This window comes from Macrobrachium rosenbergii, chromosome 49, assembly GCF_040412425.1.
Source record: "Macrobrachium rosenbergii isolate ZJJX-2024 chromosome 49, ASM4041242v1, whole genome shotgun sequence".
In the NCBI taxonomy this organism is placed as follows: domain Eukaryota; kingdom Metazoa; phylum Arthropoda; class Malacostraca; order Decapoda; family Palaemonidae; genus Macrobrachium; species Macrobrachium rosenbergii.
In genome coordinates, this window is record NC_089789.1 from 27,477,856 (window position 1) to 27,498,301 (window position 20,446).

Below are 20,446 nucleotides of genomic sequence, written 5' to 3' on the forward strand. Positions count from 1 at the left end.
ATTTCTATCACCAGAAATAAATTCCTCTAATTCTTCATCAGCCGGCCGGAAACTCAAACTCGGGCCTAGCGAGTGCCAGCCTCACAACTCTACCGACTCGCCCAACGAGGAACTTTCATTTGTGATGGTCATTCTGAAATTTAAAGTTTTAATGTCTTTAATGTTCCCCTATACCTTGACTGACAAATTCCACCTTCCGCATCTTACTGACCTTAGGACCAACTACTGATGGGTCAATAACTCATTTTTAGTTTCACAACCCAATGTGTTGAAATGCTCCACAAACTTTCAAAGTTTTCTTTGACTTAACTTAGAAGAAAATTTCAAGCCACAAGACCAACAAATCCAAAACTAGCAATGAATTAATAAAAACCCTGAAACAGTATATAACATTTATTGAGTTAAAGCTTTGGTCAATAATATATACTAAAACCTGTATAGTTGAGATTATCAGGGTAAAATATTAACCATGGGTCAAAGAACAGCTGCTTCATATACTTTTTGTGTCGAGTGAATTATAGTGCTTTGACATGTTACTCATAAAAAAAAAAAAAAACCCAATATTGTGCTTTGTATCCATGAGGATTTTCCACCATTATATGTAACTTACAATACAAAGGTCATGCCCCAAACACTATCATTTAATTTACAATTCCCAAAAATAAATTACTCTAGATAAAATCTCGCACCAATAAAAGCTTTTCATGTTTTTACATCTGAGTTGGAGCAGTGCACTGATACCACATCACCAATATTGCACCAGGATCTGTGACCATTATAAAATGATCAAGAAAAGAAACCTGTGGGTAATTGCAAACCTTGTGTATACAAAGTAACAGGACCTACCCAATATAAACAAACAAATTTGAAAAACTGAACTTTTTTGTTTGTAAACAGTTATAATTGTACTAACTGCAGCACACGGAATGTTCTGATTTACCAGTTTTTTTTTTTTTTTTTTACTGTAAGGGCAGAAAGTCATTCAGTCAAAACAAAACAGCAGATCACTGTAGAATACAAATGTCTGTTCCCTCTAAAGTATAGGAAATTGAAAAGGAAGCAACTAAAAATCCCACAAACTGGTTAAGGATCAAAAATTGCTCTCGAGAAAAAATATACAAGTGCTTAAATAGCAAAAAATTGTAGGGTAGACTTAAAATGAGATATACAATATAAATTGCAGATCCAAAAACTTACTGAAGAATCACAACTCTTGGGTTTGGTATATCAGTAGGAAATGAATCACCAGCTTTCTTCAACAAAGCAATCACAAACATTGAAACTCAAACTCTAAACTCTACTCACCTCACACTACAATTTATCATCTTCCAAATATTCCTTATAATGAAGATGGCTTTTTCAAGTATAATCTCAAAATTTCTTCCTACATATTTTTTTTTTAAAGATACAGTATTGACACATACCAATATCCTCACTGCAAATGATATTAGCCATGTTATCAGCTAATATACCACAAAAAAAAAAAATTGAGTGTTCCATCAGAAAATAAAATATAAAATTTGACTTCTGACCTCATTCTGGTGTCACTTAGTGATATATTACTTAAAACAGGGATAATTATCCATATTAATTGCCATACACAATTACCAGATTTCTGTCCTAAGTTCAATTTCCTCAAATTCCACTGCAATCCTACTTTGACTTTGTAACAGAAGGCTTGAACAACTTAAAAAATAAATAAATTTCCATGTAATTTTCAAATTACATATCTTGTTGTAGAGCTTTGACACTCTGGTATTTACTTCGATTTTCTTTAAAGTAAATGAAAATACTTAGCACAAGCAAGATCAAGATCTTGGAGCTTTCAAAAGAAAAAAGAAAATCCTTCAAAAATTGTTAACTGCTTTGACATAACTTCAGTCAACACTACAATGCACTGTTTAAGTATACTGCAGTGACATAAATAAATTGAAAATATACTGCTCTGAACTGTTCATTTGCTGGCTTGGCAGATGTAAGCTTCAAACAATGTGCAGCTGAACACCCAACAAAAAATAAAAATATTCAAACTGAATATATATAAAAAAACTCGAAACACCCATTGTAAGCTTGGTATCCAAAATTTGGAAACATGATAACAAATAATCACTAAAATGTTTAGATTTTCTATTCCAATTCAGACTTTTGTTATTGCTGTAAACATTGAAACTTACAAAAATAAACATCATTCTTAACAGAAAAACTTGGGAAAATAACATGCAATGTGAATCTACCCATGACCATTGGACAACTGAAATATTGCATTACTACTTTTATAAACTACTTTATCATGGTATACATGCCCACCATACACTGCAAAATATATAAACACAAAAATTTAAATACATAAATTATTTAGTTACAAAAGAAACTTTCAGATGAACTGAAGGTGAAGAACCACCATAGGATTTTTCTAACTCTATGATAATTTAGCTTTTTATATATCATTATTTGTCTGATGTTGCTTTTAAAAGACTATGGAATAGCAGCAATAAACAAAAGCCTTATACAATAAAAATCTTAAAAGCTGAAACATATCACAAATGATATAAAAAAGGAGTGTCTTCCTTTTTTGTGATTTTTCAGCATTCAAAACTGACATTATATTTTAAAGGCATATTCATTATTGCCATACCTTTTACTCACTTCTACTTCTTTGAAAAAAATAATGGATGCAGAAACATCAAGATCAATTTACAGAAGTGTTTCAATAAAAAATTCAAATCCACATGCCAATAAAACGGGTTTTGAAGTAGGAAAAACCTATTTTTGGTAGCCGCTGTGAGTCCTCAAACGGGTACTCTTCACAGCCAGTTGTCTCTTCCCACTTATACTCAAAACAAAATAAGGAAGAACCTGAAAAGGTTCCTTGCATCGCCCAGTGTTTCCAGACGCCAGTTGAAACGTGTGATGGGCCTGTTACAGTTCGCATCTGTGGTAGACCCAATCCTCAGATTGGAGGAAAAAAAAAAAGTAAACAAATTCTGGCTATCACATGCAAGAAAAAAAAAAAAGTTGTGATTGACTTCATCAAATGAGTCAAAAAGTTGGGGAGATACTCCTGCTGTGGACTTGGAAGGGGTCTCTGGCAAAACAGGTCACCCTGACTCCTCTATCTCTACGAGTGACAATACACAAGGATGCCTCCTTGACAGGTTGGGGAGGCCACTAGGAAGATCATCAGTTAGCAGGGAGGTGGTCACCTGCTCTGAGGAAGTGTCACATCAAATCATAACACTGACTATGTAGTGCAGCATGATTTAAAGTAATATATGGAATTAAAAAAAAAAACATTCAAGTGTAGCAAATTAAATGTAGCAAATTAAAGAAATCCAACAATAACTGACTTTCAGATTCCTCTGAATGTAAAATATAACTAAAGAATAAATGTGAGCAATAAGATAATAAAAACTAATATCAGTATCCTATTTGACATTACTGTATTAGGTAGCTTTCATATATTTCCTATAGCTTAACAAAAAAAAATAGTTCTATAGCCTTTTTAATAACCAACTATCTAAATTACTTTGTGCAACAGTTAACATGGAATCTGGAATGAAAGGCAGAGATAATGATGTTTTACTTAGCTTTAAGTTTGAACTGGCTGCAGGGCTGCAAGCAAGCCAAGGACTCTTATCCAAAGTCAAGTCGTGCATTTTATCATCAAAAAATTTATTATCAAAAAGACTGTTATTACCACTGTTACCACGGAGGTAACTGGCTGATGATGGGGTACCAGTGCTCAATACAGGCTCTTTGAAACAAATTTTGTTGGTTACATTTTCACGGTGCAATCCAAAGTCTTTCAACTTCTTAGCCAGCTCATCACTAGCTGTTTGACTGAATTCCTTTTTCTCATCATCATCTTCAATCTTCTCTTTTTTCTCTTTGGCCTTTTCTGCTTTTAACTTGTGCAACAACCAAATATTGGAATGAGTGCTCAGCACAACATGTGCAGCCTGAGGTGAGGTGGTGGACACTGTTGTAGATGATGACAACCACATTTCACCTGGAGCTTTATACATAGACCGCTTTGGCATGTGGGCAAGGCTGGAAGGGTTTTTAACTAACCATTTTGAATTATCTGATGAGAGAATATCTGCCATATGTGAGAGCACAGGATTAAAATTGTACACTTCAGAGATGGTTCGCTTTCGACCAACTTTTGCATGGTATGCAGCAGATTGCCTGGCTTTTTGAAGAGCAGAATCAACACAGCTGCCTTTGCAAATGCACTCTGAGAAGTTGGAACAGGGTTCATTCGCTTGACAAACATCAGCTATTTTGATCTGTTGCACTGACGACAACTCTGATGAGGTCTGCTTTGGTCTAAGCCAACATGATTTGTCCTGTATACAGTTTGAAAGATTTTCTATCTCACACACAGATCCTAGGGTGCTACACTCCTCCTAAAAGGGGTAAAAAAGAAAAAACATTAGAAAATCTAAAAAAAAGATGTGACAAAGCAGTCTGATTGGGACATAGAAATATTAATCCAAACTTGTCAAGAACAAACTTCTTAAGGTCTGTTCAATATGAATCCAGATTTTTACTTGTTTAGCCACCTAATTTTCGATACAAAATGAGCTTTAATGATACAGTGCCCCTGCATATGTAAATTTCATCAAAATGTTTCATAGGGGGTAAGATGCCAATGTAAAGCATATAACACCTTTTAACCTGATACTACTTTAATGTCTAATTTCTATTTTTGTTATTTTTCTGCTTGGCTGTCCAGAAGCAACTTTTCCTTACTCCAATTGTGGCCCTAATTCAAGAATCAATATTGTACTTATAGTCATCTCATAAATCTAGTTTACTGGTTTGGTTAAACTTCATAAGGATAAAAGATTTACATTGTTTGAAATATTCTGAACTTGGTATCTAAATTTTGCTTCTATATAATATAAATTTTCATAATAAAATTTATCATTTGGATACACACCTACTTGTTAAAGATAGCTTATATCTCTCACCTACTGGAATGGTGATATAAGACATCTTTACCAGTGGGTAAGAGTCATCCATAATAATATCTTTACATAACGTACCATCTCACCAATGGATCCTCGTAAGCAAAATTCTATGGATAAGTACATGTGACATCAAGGAAAATAAATTCATCTGGGCGACACTCAAAATATGGGGTTATTTTAGTAAAGCAAGAAAGGGATACCATTTAGCAGTGTGAATGCAAGGTGGAGATTACAAACTTGTTAAGAAATACTAAATTATCATGTATATCGTTTTTAACAGCATTGTCTCGAGCATTCCTTGTGTTGCTTGTAGACATCTTTACACAAGAAAACAAGTTCATTAATCCTTTATCTACATGTACACATGGACATATATGTAGTTTCAAGCATCAAATTATAAGGTTAACTTACAAAAATTCCTTATAAAATCACTTTTACTACGCTTATTCTCCAGTCAACCATCTTTTGTTATTAATGGTCTGTAAAGGGAAAGTTTCTTTACATATTACTATCAAGTACCTGCAGTTTAACAAGACAGCCAGATCAAACTTCATGACTCACCCAATAAATACAATACTGGATTAAAGGTGAAAATTGGAGCAAGGCAAAGTTAAAAGCTGAAGAGCTACAAAGAACATATGTACAGTCTACAGTGTGCCACACAAAACACTATCGTGAAGATAACAAGGCTGATCACCACTGCATAGAAGAGTGAAACTATAGAAAACTACTAAGGGATTCAGAGTCGATGAAACAGTTTTTCGGCAATACCTTTTTATCGAAGCATTGGATAAAGGTGAAAGCTGGAAAGTGTATATTTTATAACCCTACCTAATTTTTGCAAGTATCATTTAGTACCTAAGTTCAATAGTTCTAGTACTTATCAGAGTAAAAGTGTTTCCTATGCCAGCCATCAAAATTGCAGGTAAGGGTTTTGAACACAGTAACGTTAACCTATGGGTCATGAGGCTCCACCCAAAGTGAAGAGATGATTACTTATGGGGAAAATGTCTCTTCACTGTGGCTCTGCCCACTTGCTGATGACATATTCACTAATTAATATCAGTACCCATTCTAGGTTTCAGCCTTGTCAATGATGGCGAGCATTCTCAATAATTTTATTATTATTATTACTGTATTATTATTTTGTGGAGGTTTCGTCGCAACTTCCACAGCAGTTGTTGGGACTTAAGTTGTTAGCTTGGAATTCTTCCATTTTCTTGATACTTGTGTTGTTTCTACTTTACAAATAATTCAATGTATGTAATTCATCCACAAAATGAACCAGTTTATAGTTCATTTGTTAGATATACATCTATTCAAGGCAGGAATACAAAAAGACCATCCGTTTTGTTTTACCTCAGGTTTCGACACTATAGCCTTCTATTTGCAGCAAGTCAGGAAAGGTCACTAGAAGCAGAATTCAAATGAAAAGCAATGATACCTCATTTCCCTCAATTGTTAGAGGTGTAAAGGTCAACGTAATTGTTTTATTTCAGTTAATGTAACCCCACGCTATTTTTGTTTGTTTTTTTCATTTAGTACATATACAGCACCCCAAACAGCGCTCGTATAGCCTACTTGCTGCAAATAAAAAGTAATGGTAGGAGGCAAGATTCTGAGGGCAAGCTATTATTTACCTACTTAATATCAATCAAATGTAACACGATTTATATTGATATGCATGGAAAGGAAAATACATCGGAATCAGTTTGAATGACAAACATAATGTGTTTCAATAAATATGTTTTCGATAGACAAATAAAACATCTAACACTATACATAATTTATTTACAAAATGTCTTCATCGTCACTCTTGAGGAAGAGATTGGGATTGTCTAACAACAGGTCCTGCCCACAACTTCTGGGGTGGCCAAGTAACTATTACCCACGACAGAAGTAATTACCTATTCACGGGTGTTCTCGCTTGTATACAAAGTGGGAAGCTGTAGCACAAATGCAGTCTTGCAACCATGGGGACAATTCCATATCCTGCTGGCCATTATTGAATTTGTTGAAGCCTTGACTATAAGCATATCCATTCACTGCCCATCTGGTGGATGGGTGGAGCCTCATGACATCTTATTACTTTGACGTAATGAATTGTTTTAGGATTGTTGTCCATAATTTTCTCAATCTGGCATCGGCAACTTCATTTTACTCTATAAATATCAAAACTATCGAACTTAGGTACTAGATAATACTTGCATAAATTAGGTAGGGTTATAAAATATATGCTTGCCAACTTTCAACTTTATCCGATGCTTTGGTAAAAAGTTGTTGCTGAAAAACCGTGTTTCATCAGCTCTGAATCCCTTAGCAGTCACATTACTGTGATAGTTATATTACTTTGCTTGTTACTAATTACAATTTTATCAATCGATTTTTCTTACTTTCATTACTAATTCCTCTGCTGCTGTCTTCCTATTTATGAATCTAATAATGTGCAGGTGCTTATTCATCACATGCACATGGATAACTTAATACAATGCAATCATTGGTCAGGTTAAACTACATAAATAGGATAATAAAGTGTAGTTCAAGTGGGTGGTAATTAGAATTTCCAGACCTCAAACACTATACACATCCTCAAAGCCTGTAAATGCATATGAAAGTTCCATGATACAATGGGAGGGAAATTCTGGCTTCTTTCTAAGTTTCTACACTAGTCACTGCACTAGTTTTAGGACAAAAGATATGAAATGAAATCCCTTAAAACATATGTTTTCCTGTAAAGGAAAATCAAATAAGCAATAACTACAGTTCCACCAGAAAACACTGGCGCTGAATTTTGGTAATCTCTCGATTATCAGGATTAATAGAACCAAGGCCCCTTTGGATCAAGTCAAATAAAACTACAGTATACATGTGTAAAACAGCAACTCTGTACCCTTACTCCCCTACTTCATCAATCCTGCACAACTATCAACACTCAAGATGCTTATAAATAACAACCATCACACTTTAAACTGAAAACTTTATGCATAAGTCAATAATCTACCTTATTTTCCCATAAAGATAACCCTTCTCTCTCTCTCTCTCATAAACAGCACACAATATGGTAGGTAAGTAGCCAACCTGCATTTATCCACAGCCTACCATGGTTTTATCACTAATTAAGTAATTTTATGGTAATAATCTTATCAATTGTTACCATATTGTATTATACAGTATTGTATTATCACTAATAATGTAATTTTATGGTAACACTCTTATCAATTGTTACCATATTGTATTATACTGTACTGTATTTCATTTGTTTCACGTATGATTTGATAAATGGAATTTTCATTCTAAAATTAATTTCAATATACTTACCTGGATACTTCATACAGCACTTGGTTACGCCGCCGAAAAACAACACTTACAACATTATCACCTTAATACCACTAACCCATAAAGAAAAAAAATTCTTAAACAACCAATTATCACCTCTGGTAACGACCGCAACAGCGCCACGCCCCTCTCCGCTCAGCTGATCATCAGTAATCCCAACATTGAGAGTGGGAGGTGGGGGATGGCGAAATATCCAGGTAAGTATATTGAAATTAATTTTAGAATGAAAATTCCATTTCAAAATACATTCCTGGATACTTCATATACAGCACGATTCCCAAAATTTTACTGGAGGTGGGATCGATCGGGCTAGAGGTTGATTAGTGACCCATCCAACTATTCTACTCATTGACTTGGTAAGAATAGAAGGAAGCTGCGACTCACCTAGACTCAGAGTTCTGCCGACTCATGGAGGTCAGGTATGCATGAGAAGGTCTGACGTCTCAGGGATAAGAGTGTGGAGGCAACATATAGCCTTCTACATCCACTTTGCTCTTATATGAGTCTCAGGGATAAGAGTGTGGAGGCAACATAGCCTTCACATCCACTTTGCTCTTATATGAAAACAGTCTAGTCATGTGTTAGTTGGTCTCCTGCCAGGGACCCGAGAACTTAACCCAACATACTGCGGAAATTGCAATAATGAAGTTAATGTCTTAACCTAATAAATTGCTTATTAATCAATCAGAACGTAAATATAATAATTTTTAAAATATATATTTAACCATATAAATATATAAAATAAATAATGAGTTAATTAATTAATGACCTGACCTGCAGCAACAAAAAGGTCCCAAAGAGGAACAACCATCTAAACTCCATGAAATATCTTTAAAATAAAATAGAGAAAGACAGAATTGGATCTCCAGGATGCTGGCCTCCAGCACCCTAGAGATAGAACAATTCTAAGAAAAGCCGCACTAGTGGCTATAGATCTAATGCTGTGGGCCCTGGGAGGAGGACCCCTACACCTCCCAGTGCTCCAGCACCAGAAATAACTTCTCTCTCAGGAAGAAAGAAATGGCATTTTTGGAAATGCTCTTCCTGGGTCTCTTAGAGAAATAAATAGACACTTGGACGCGGACGAGGTCCTTAGTCCTGTCTAGATAAATAGACAATGCCCTAACTGGACAAAGAGGTGAACCCTCAGGAGATCACCAAAAAGTCTCTGAGGGACTTCAGGATAAAAGACCTGGGAACAGGCTTACTAGCCGATTCCGTCTTCGCCATGAAGTGGGAGACATAAGAGAGAACTAAATCCTCTCCTGAGGAAGGGACCAAGAGGAAAGGGCTTGGAGCTCACCGACCCCTTTAGCTGTGGCTAAGGCTACTAAAAAGAGACCTTCTTCACATGATCCTTAGGTCCTTTGATGCCAAGGGTTCATATTTAGAAGACATGAGGTCTTGCAAAAACCACATTAAGATCCCAAGAAGGGAAGGAGGAAGCCTTCCTAGGAACTTGTATCTCGAAGGCTTTAATGAGATCTCTGATGGCCAGGTCTGAGCTGATGGAAGGTAGCTTAAATCTAAAAACTGCTGAAAGCATAGACCTGTAAGCCTTAATGGTAGGGACAGAGAAATGTGATGTCTCCATAACCACAGAAAGAATTCCGTAACCTTAGGAATGGAAGGACGCGAAATAGAATGTCCTTGCCTCTGCACCAACCTCTATAGACTTTCCACTTAGATTGATAAGAGGTTAAAGAAGATTTTCTTCTGCAGTGGTTAAGGACCTTAGCCACTCTAGAAAGAGAACCTGAGGCTCCGCGAATCGCTGAAGAGTCGACACGCATGAAGACGAAGCATTCAGGGATTTCTGTGGAACCTGCGCACATGAGGTTGACGAAGGTGGTTCCGTCTGGGTGGGAAGAGGAACAGGTGGTTCCAGAAGGTGTTCCATCAAATCTGGGAACCACTCCCTTTGAAGCCATAGTGGAACAATTAGAGTTAGCTGACAGTTGGTGGAAGACTTCAGCTGTTGATCACCTGGCGGATCATTGCAAAAGGGGGAAAAGCGTAAGCCTGAAGATTGTCCCACGGTATAACATCGCATCCACCCCACAGCCATAGGGTCCGAGGTTAGCAATATAAGCACTTGCAACGGTGATTTAGCGATGTTGCAAACAGGTCTATGTTCACTGGCCATCTCCTCCTTAGCTTGTTGAAAACTTCCATGTCCAGCGTCCATTCTCTGACCTATGATTTGGTTGGGTCTTGAGAGAGCATCTGCAATCACGTTGCAGCGACCCATAACAAACTGAGGGCTTAGAGAGATCTGCAGGTCTCTGTCCATCTCAAGATTCTCTGAGCTATATCGTTGAGAATGACTGGAGCGGACACCCCCACGCCTCAAATACGAGATTGCTGTCGTGTTGTCCGAGAAGACAGCCACGTTGGCTCTTGAGCAAATCTTGAAAAAGTGAAGACCCCTCTCCACCGCAATCAGCTCCCTTGCATTGATGGATAGACCCATTTCCTCGCTGGACCAAATCCCTGAGGCGGAATTGGTTCGCCAGATTTTGCGCCTTCAACCCACGTCCCGAGGCGCCGGACCAAAACAGAAGCTCTGGTGGGGAGGTCACGAGATTCCTGATGGGACGATCCTCTTTCTATCCACTCAGAGAAGGTCGTCGTGACAAGCCAGTCCCAAGGGATCAGGACAGAGGTCATGCGTCGAAGTCCCAGCTCCTCCTGAGAGCCAGTTGGAGTGCCCTCACACGAAGCTGAGCTCCAGGAACTAGATGAGCCAGAGAAGACAGATGGCCCAAGAGAACCCTCTAAAATGCAAGATTGCTCCCTTGAGGATAGAAATTCTTCTGCTATTGAGAAGAACCTTTCTACCCTCAAGGGAGTCGGAAAGCCCCTCAAAATCGAGGACTCCAACCTGATCCCCAGATAAGTCATAGATTGAGAGGGTGTCAGATTGGACTTCTCGAAATTTATAACAATTCCGAGAGTCTGACACAGGTCTATTACCAGGTCCCTTGCCCGATCATTGCTTCCTTCAAGAAGCCAGAACCAGCCAATCGTCAGGTACCGGAGTATCCACTCGCCTGGTGAGAAAAAGCAGATACAGGAGCCATTATCCTCGTGAACACCTGAGGTGCCGTGAGTAAGACCAAAACACAGGACTTTGAATGCCAAGCCCTGCCTCCAGCTACAGAGAAACTTGCGCGGACGATGGACGAATAGGAATCTGAAGGGTAGGCGCCCCTTCAGATCTATGGGAGACCATCCAGTCGCCCTCCGAATGGACTGAAGGACAGACTGGGTGGTCTCCATATGAAATTTGGTCTTTACAATAAAGGTGTTTTAGGATGGAGAGATCGATAATGGGTCTCCCATCCTCCAGTCGCCTTGGGCACCACGTAACATGCGCTGTAATAGCCTGGAGACGAGACGGGGCTCGACGCACCCCTTCTGCTGAAGAGCTCGGATCTCTCCTCCAGCGCTATCCCTCTGATGGAAAGAGGGGAATACGAATCGAGGTGATGGGAGTCCCAGAGAGGGGGAGGGGTGTGGAAAGGAATCACATACCCCTCCCTGAGGACTTCCACCACCCACGAAGTCTACACCTTTGTCCTCCAAGATGTCCAGTGAAGGGACAGACAGCCGCCAATCTGAACCGGACAAGGGAATGATCTCCTAGCGGCGAAAACCCCGTCCTCTAGGAGATCGCCCACGGGAGATTTACAGGGAGGGGCCTGCGGCGCTGGAAGCTTACGCTTATTGACAAAATTAGATTTTCCGCCTCGATAAGAGCCCCTACACTCTCTACCGGAGCCACAAGTAGAGGCGCCCGACATTAACCCCAGAACCACCAGAAGAGGCCTTCGGGAGGAACCTGGCTGAAGAAAAAGAGGGCAGTTTGACCGCTTTAGAAGTAGCTAACTTGGCTGAAGTAGTGGAGTCATCTTTAACTTCACTAATGACTCTTTCTAGAGTCTCTTGCTCAAATAAATCCTGACCTGCTAAGGGGGACAATAATTGGGTCTTTTTGGAATTGTTGTACTGTACATGAGGCAAATGAGATAAGATACCTTCCCTTCTCTTGACTTGAAGGAAGGTAGCGATAGAGGCAGCAATATTGGAGGAATTAACTAGAGAAATGGAAAAGACTGAATGAGAGCCCTCAAAGATCGAGGATCCGGAGGGACGATTCGATTCTTTAATGAAGTTAAGGAGAGTGGAAAGGAGCCAGAAAGAAAAGAATTATTTTCCAGCTGGTGACGGGACCTAAAGATTCTAATCGGGAACATTCATCATCATGAGATGCTCAAAGACCTCTTCTGCGAAACAGGGGCCGAAAGCCTACCTAAAGCTACGTTAGGTTCGGAGAACCTTGCAAGATCAGGCCCGAACGGAGCTAAATATAATTTCTTCTTATGAGGAAGAGGACAAGTGAAACCTTACCTTCCGATAGAGATTGAAATCTATTCCTAACATCTTGGATAACCTCCAAATTCTATCGTAGATTGACTCTATGCTCTGATTTACCCTCCTTAACCTTGGAGGAATAAATCTTCTATAAAACGCAACCTTTCTGAGGATTGGAAGGTTCAGGAATGGATTCTGGATGGAAAGCCCAAATAAGCTTAAAAAACTGCGTCGAGTGGGGGAATCAGAACCAGAATCCCCAATAGACGAAGCATCATCCTCATTAGAAACAGACTGAAAATTAGAAAAATCAATTACTCAACCGACTTCTGGAGGAGGAGGAGGAAAGGGCAATCCTGCGAACACCCAGGAGCCTGAGAAGAAAGTGAAGAACCCAGCGAAGACAAAGGGACAGTAAGAAGCAGAAAGAATCTGCGAACTACTCGCCAGACGAGGGATGAAGCTGCGAATGACAAGGAGCAGCTGAACTCTGCGAAAAAGAAGCGGGAAGAGTGAGACTGCAAAAATATCTGAAGCAAGAACACCTTGCGGACCAGACAATGAACCCGACAATCAAAATCACAGAGGTGGACTGACTCTTCACAATCCCAGGCGAAGGCAAAGCCTCATGAACAATCCAGCGCGGGAAAGCCTGCAACAAACCGACACAGGTGGAACCTGCGAACTCCCAGAAGCAGAATATCTTGCGACAACCTAATGACAGGACGAACCTGCGAAACCACAGGTGCAGGAGAAACCTGCGACGACCCAACACCTTGCGGAGGAAAAACACCATCAGTCATGACCCTGAGAAACTGACCCATCAAGATTCGCATCTATACTGCACGGCAAACCCTGAGATGCGACACCTGAACCATGACGCACGTCAGATCGCTGAGAATAAACAAGGTTGAGCTACTTGCTCAGGAATATTTAAACAATTGCCTAGCTTTAACAAAATCAATACAATTAATAATATCGGGAAAAATACCCGACTGCACCGGGCCAACTGGTTCCCCATGCCGACATGACACTTCTCGGGTTAAGCAGAGGCGGATCATTAATTCTTTATTAGAGGAATGGCAGACCCGAGGCAGTCGGGGAATGTCTGAAAAAAAGAAGGGTTAATGGTACAAACATCATCATCTTCAGTCCCTAATCCCTATCTAAAAGATTGCCTAATTCAATAAAAGACATCTGCATCGATTCAGCAATCTGATCCGAAAAAGATGCAGAAAATTGACTGACTGATTTATCAAAAGATCAGTTATATCAGATTTTGACAGGTGCTCACCGAAGCATCTGCAACATTTACAACATCATTGCTATTACCCAAGAAGGTTCGGTTAAGGGCTCCTCGATAACCCCTTGAATAGCAGCCGTCTTGCTTTAGATTTTCGTTTTTGTACTAGAGATTTTGATGTTTGACATATCTGCAAACTCATCAGATGACCATTGTTCACAATCGGCACATTTCTACTCTCCGCATAATGCCCCTCTACAATTACAAATAGAATGTCTATCATTAGACAGGCTACTCATCCGAGTCTTGCCAATTTTTACAGCTGCGTCTGGAGTCACACTTGTCAAAGTCCTGTGACGATAATCCTTCGAATCCATATACTGGGAATAAGAAGCAGGTGACAAAACAGGAATAAGAAAATCCTAAAGTTGAAAGTGAAGCGAAAGCCGAGAGAACCTCTCTGTGACGCAGAAAACAACTGATGATCAGCTGAGCGGGAGAGGGGGCGTGGCGCTGTTTACAGTCGTTACCAGAGGTGATAATTGGTTGTTTAAGAATTTTTCTTTATGGGTTAGTGGTATTAAGGTGATAATGTTGTAAGTGTTGTTTTCGCGTGCGAACTAAGTGCTGTATGAAGTATCCAGGGAATGTACTTTGAAATGTGCCTTTTTTATTCGTTGCTGTGTTTCTTTACCTTGGATTACACCAACTATTACATATTTTATTAGTCTGAAGAACATTATTTGAAAAAGTTATCATTAATTTTCTCTTTTGTTGTGACCACTTATTCTGCTTTATCATGGAAACTGTATGTGTGTATAAAACATCCTGTGTTTACAGCTTCAGTACAAAATGAATTTCTCAATGACGTGTCCAAAGCAAATTCATTTTAAAAACAATTCCAAAAAGTAATTAATCATTTTATGTTTTATTGTAATTAATGATTTTTCATTTCACTTAATAATACTGTGAAGTCCCAATCTGTCACCAGGAACCCCCAGGGCACCCTCGCTTCAAAACGGAAATCTACGTGACACACCGAGCGCTCTCAAGAATACACCTCGACTCTGCCTCTTACTTGGCTCCTTGTTATAATATCAAGGAAGCTTTACTTGTATGCATGTCTGTTTACATCTACATGTGGCATTTCATCAATGCTGACATCATCGTTTAGCTCTTACTTTTTTTTTTTTTTTTTTTTTAGCTGACTCTAATATGATTATCACACATCATAACAGTGCACAAAAGAATATATTATCACTGTTGATACTAGTATATATTCATCTCAAATACAATTTTTGCTTTCATGTTTCATAATATTTGTGGAGAGAGAAAGAGAAATAGATTTTCATAATGAAATTTATTATTTGGATACTTACCTACTGTTAATCTCCCTGTCGACAGGCGAGTCGGCATTCAAACAAAAGATGACTGTCTATTACACCTGTTTTCCACCAGGTGCACTTCAAATGTTTTAGCTCTAGTCAGAATTCTCCTTGACAGCTTAAAAGTTGTGGGGAGGTTGGCTGGGGTCCTTTGTCAGTAAGTAAGTATCCATCCAAATAATAAATTTTATGAAAGTAATGACTTTTATGATAAAATAAATTTTTTGAGTACTTACTCTCTATCATTTGCTCTATCTGCAACTACTTGGCGTCTGTTCAACAAGTGTTAAAACTGATACTATCGTTAATGAATGCTCCTGATATTTAACCCCACTCTTGGGAGGGTTGGGGGTATGACAGTGACTGCTTTGGTTGTCATTCTTCTCCTAATCTCTTAAGAGGGGAGGAAGGAGGAAACTCAATGACAGTGGGTAAGAATCTAAAAAATTTGTTTTATAAACATACCTATTTTTGAGGTGAAAATTTTATCCTCAATCATTTGCTGACTCCAACATTGTGTGCTGGAGGAGGGCAAGAGATTTCCCTATAACTAAATTATCAGATATTAGAAATATCCTTATACCTGCTTACCTGATGAATATGATCCCATGGCAAGTACTTGTCAAATGAGGATCTTCATCAGGTAGGAGGTGGAACGTGGACCCTGAATATAGCCATTGGTTGAGATTGTGCAATGCAGAATGGCAAGTTAGGCCTCTGTACCACAGGCCTGCAGAGCTGATGGGAGCTAAAGCCACAACTAAACATGATCTTTAAAGAGTTACCACCTACCTAACTCAGTTGCTGTGGCACCTCACACCCAAAATAACACCACCAACTTGTATGAAAAGGTGGTTCTCAATTAGCTCAGGGTAGCTTTCTCCAATAAGGAGCAATGGCTCTGCAACACAAGTCCAACATTACTTACTCTAATGAACTTTGTTTGCCTGTACCTAACAGAAACAAAGCCAATGCAACTAAGCATGATACCATAATCAAAACAAAAGTAAGAGTAAGATCTTACCATGTGTGTGTGAACTCCAAATACATATGGTTCTCCACTTACCCAAGATGGGGGTCAATAGCAAGAACCTATGCCTTAAGGGGAAGGCTAGGAGAAATCTCCCATACCAAAACTTTAGGTACTAGTGTATGGCAGTCTTCCTACTGGATCTTAATGGCCCTCACGTAGTTTCGAGTGAACACAGAGCTAAACCTCCAAAGTGCTGCCAAACCCTGACGGTTTAGAGAGAGGTGCTGATGAAAACTAATACTAGACGTAGCTGCTGCTCTGACATCGCATAGTTTCACATTCAAAAGGAGGCCATCCTCTGAGACAATGCATGGTGTGCTTCCAGGATTAAGGATTTAATGAAGCCATGGCATTCTCAAACATAGGAACCTCAGGATTCTTGACAGTACATAGGTTCCTACAATGCTACCTTTATGGTTAAGATGCTAAGTAAAAATCCTTAGAGCCCTAACAGGGGATAAAAGTAGCATTTCTTCCTCAGGAGTTAGAGTTTCTACGGAGGGGATAGAGAAAATCTCTTGGAAGAGCTTTGGTCTTGACATCATTCTTACCACGAAAGGATGCCAAAAAATCTTAGTTCTGCTCCAATATGTGAACTCACTATTAACAATGATATTGCTTGTAATTCACTTAATATGTTGACTGAGGCCAAGGACACCAGAAAGAGTGTCAAGAAAGAGCCTTGAGAGAAGCCTATCCCAGGAGTTGCAAAGGAGGGTCTGTAAGGTGTCTCAAGCCAACGACTAAGTTCCATAAAAGCAACTTTAGCAGACCTTTGGCATTCCAGCTGAATTAATTGAACAGCTTCACCTAAGTCAATCTCTTTTGAAATACCCAATCCATAATGCATTAATACATAATCCAGCATGGATTTATAGCCTTCATGAAGGAAACATACTAACCTCTGGCATCCCTCAAGAAGAGCAACAACTTTATTATTATGTTAATGTTAGTGCAAAGACAGGAAAGACCCCTGGACTTGCACCATGAACTATAAAGCTCCCACTGTACTGAACAAGAACTGAGTGTACTTTCCCTTTGCTGTTAGGAAAGAGTCCCTGTACGACTCAGAAAACTTTCTAGAACCGAGGAGCTTGTCAAAGATTTCCATGAGGTTAGATGAAGCATTTCGATGTGACCATGAAGCTTCCCTGTCCTGACTGATGAAGCAGATTTGTCTGTGGAGGTAATTGTCAGGGAACTTCCACTAATATTTTCAGAAGGACTGGGAACCAATGCCCCCTTGACCACCAAGGTGTGATTAGAATCATGGTGTTCCCAGTAGCCCTCAACAGCGGAAAAATAGGGGAGGCATACACGAATGGGTTTGTTCAATCTTGAACCATAATGTCTACTGCCCAGGTCAGAGGGGGTCTGGAACTGGGGATAAACACAGCTGGAGACGATGATTAGGCTTCATTGCGAAAAGATCGATGAGGGGTTGGCCGAACACTCTAAATTATCTCGCCAACTACAGGGTTAAAGATCAATTGTGGGAGAGTACCTGTCCTGGACGACTTAGCATGTCCACCAAAACATTCAGTCAGCCAGGCACAAACTGGAGCACATGGACAAATTCCTCTCCATTGTCCAGAGGCTAAATCCCTAGTGATGGCTACCAAGGTTTCCAACTTCATGCCCCCTGCCTTCTTAGATAAACCAGAGAAGACACATCCGTGAAGACAAAAATGACTTTGTTGGACACCACACAACCAAGTTTTAAGTCCTTTCTGGATAGCCAACAACTTGCAATTAATGTGAAGACTCGCTTCTACTGGTGATGACACCCCTGAAGCGACTTGGTTCCCGATAACCGCACCCCCATCCTCGTCCGAGCTGACTAATACAGTGAGGAGTATGGGCTTGTGGACTCTACGGACTTCCCTGCAAGAGGCACTATTTTACTATGGACATCCACCAACAAAAGGAAGGGATCAGATCTTGGCTTCATGGCTCCCACTCATTGGCTGGCCTGAGTCTCTCTCTGTGCCAGTGCCTCTCAAGTGCAATGGAAGAGGTATCATCCAAAGTCGAACACTCAGAACTAGCTTCTCTACAGAAGATGTGGCCTAAGAGATACAACCAGCATTAGCTGGCATGCTCCCTAAGGAGAAACCTCTCGTGATTAATAACAGATAGTCTACTCGAGCTTGTGTCGGAATAACCTTGAAAAGAACTGAATCAATCATCATGTACAGGTAGGTCACTCTGTGTAGGTTCCAGAGATGACTTTGCAATATTTATTAGTAAGCCTATGGGTTATGCCAAGCCCATTGCAAGCTCTCTTGCCCACAGGCAACCCTCCCTGGACTTTGCGAAGGTAATCCAGTCTTCCAGGTACAGAAATATCTTTACTCTTAATAATGAAGCCATTCACGAAGGAGATAGCACCCTAGTGAAAACTTGGGGAGCAGAACTCAGCCTGAAACAAAAAGCTTGACACTGATATGTCTTTCCCCTAAAGGCAAAATGAAGGAACTTCCTTGACAGTTGGTGAATGGGGAACGAAAGTAGGCACCTTTCACGTCCACCGTAATCATTCATGTACCTTTCTCCACGGCGGTTAAAGACCATGGAAGTTGACTCCAAGGAAATACGGGAACAGTTGGACACAGAGGTTGAGTCTGGATATGTCTAGGACTGGCCTTCAACCTCCTGTGGCCTTTGGAATTAGGAATAGCCTGTTGAAAAAGCCTGGCAAAGTAGCTGGTACTTCCTCTAATGCTGCCTTCTTTAACGGAGAAAAGACTTCCTGACTCAACACCTGTCTCTTCTCTAGGTTGCTCTGTATGACTTAAAGGTTATGAGATGGTTGGAGAGGTGGTCAATTCCTGAAAGGATTGCAATAACCTTCCAAAATCACTTTCTTTACCCAGGCATCTAACTCTAGATGTTCCCACACTCAAGTGAAGTAGTCCAACTTTCCACCCATAGGCATCCAAGGGCTCAAAGAGCTATTCTTTATCAGACATAGGACTCTTGATATTAGTGGAGGAATTGCACAGGCCCCCTTGGGCAGAACGAAATCTGGATCCTTGCTGCCAAACTGACACATCTTCCTTCCTGAGCCTGGAAAGGAAGACCAAGGGCAAGAGTTAGAATTGCCCAAAGTCTGTTTATACTGAGGAGAAGACTTCCCTTTGGTGGCCTGGGACTGGTGGAGAAAAGTACTATTCTGATTTTCTCCGTTCTGCAGCGATAGGCACGGATAGCTTGTTGTCTATTTTTTCCCAAAGGGATGAGCTGAAACCCATGACCATCTGCTAAGGAAGGATACTGAAGGAACAGGCCAAGAGCATAGCTGCTCTCTCATGTGAACTAGTAACATGAGACTTCACCTATCACATCAAGAAATGCCTTGTAATGGGAAGCAAAAACCCTTAGGGCTTACCAAAGGAGCCCTGACCAAAGGAGGAAGAAGTCCACCAAATCTCCTTCAAACACTGTTCAACAATGTTCTGCACCATTCACTAAACGACACAGCTACGATGGCATTAGCCATGCTCTTATACATATCTCAGAAGGTGTGTGTGTGAACAGCTTCTCACTCCCATCCTGCCATCCTTCCAACACTGCCCCCCAACCTCCACCCTGGAAACTTTCCTCATCCCCACTAAACCCTTTCTCAACCTGTTCTGAGTGTACGTAGTATTACCAACAGTTCCTTGGACACACGCAGCATTGCCACCTATCAGAAAGCAGTTTTTTCAATTTTTATGAAATTATAACTACATACAGTATACAGTATATATACCTTTGGTCCCTAAAGTCTAGTTGTGTCTAGATAACATAGAGTTCCCGATTATGTGAATTCAGATAACTGAGGGAATAAGGTACTGTCCTGAATATATTGGCATAATTTGGTAGTCTATTTTTAAGAGCATGAAAGAAACTGCAGGTTCTTTTAAAATTCTTGAGCGCAAAATTTACCTGGACCCTTATAACGACACACATACTACTTAGTTAAGTATATCTTAGTTTAACCAGACCACTGAGCTGGTTAACAGCTCTCCTATGGCTGGCCCGAAGGATTAGACTTATTTTACGTGGCTAAGAACCAACTGGTTACCTAGCAACGGGACCTACAGCTTACTGT

At 39.9% G+C, this 20,446-nt stretch overlaps 1 protein-coding gene across 2 annotated transcripts in view; it reads right to left on the bottom strand.

The window, feature by feature from the left end:
- Window positions 1–378: 378 nt before the first annotated feature.
- Window positions 379–20,446, bottom strand: part of LOC136832208 (nuclear receptor coactivator 4-like) — a 36,997-nt gene continuing 16,929 nt past the window's right edge. For both annotated transcript variants that reach the window (XM_067093042.1, XM_067093041.1), the window contains exon 8: window positions 379–4,409. In XM_067093042.1, the coding sequence (XP_066949143.1) occupies window positions 3,492–4,409 (918 nt within the window). In that variant the 3' untranslated portion in view covers window positions 379–3,491. The remainder of the gene's footprint in view (window positions 4,410–20,446) is intronic.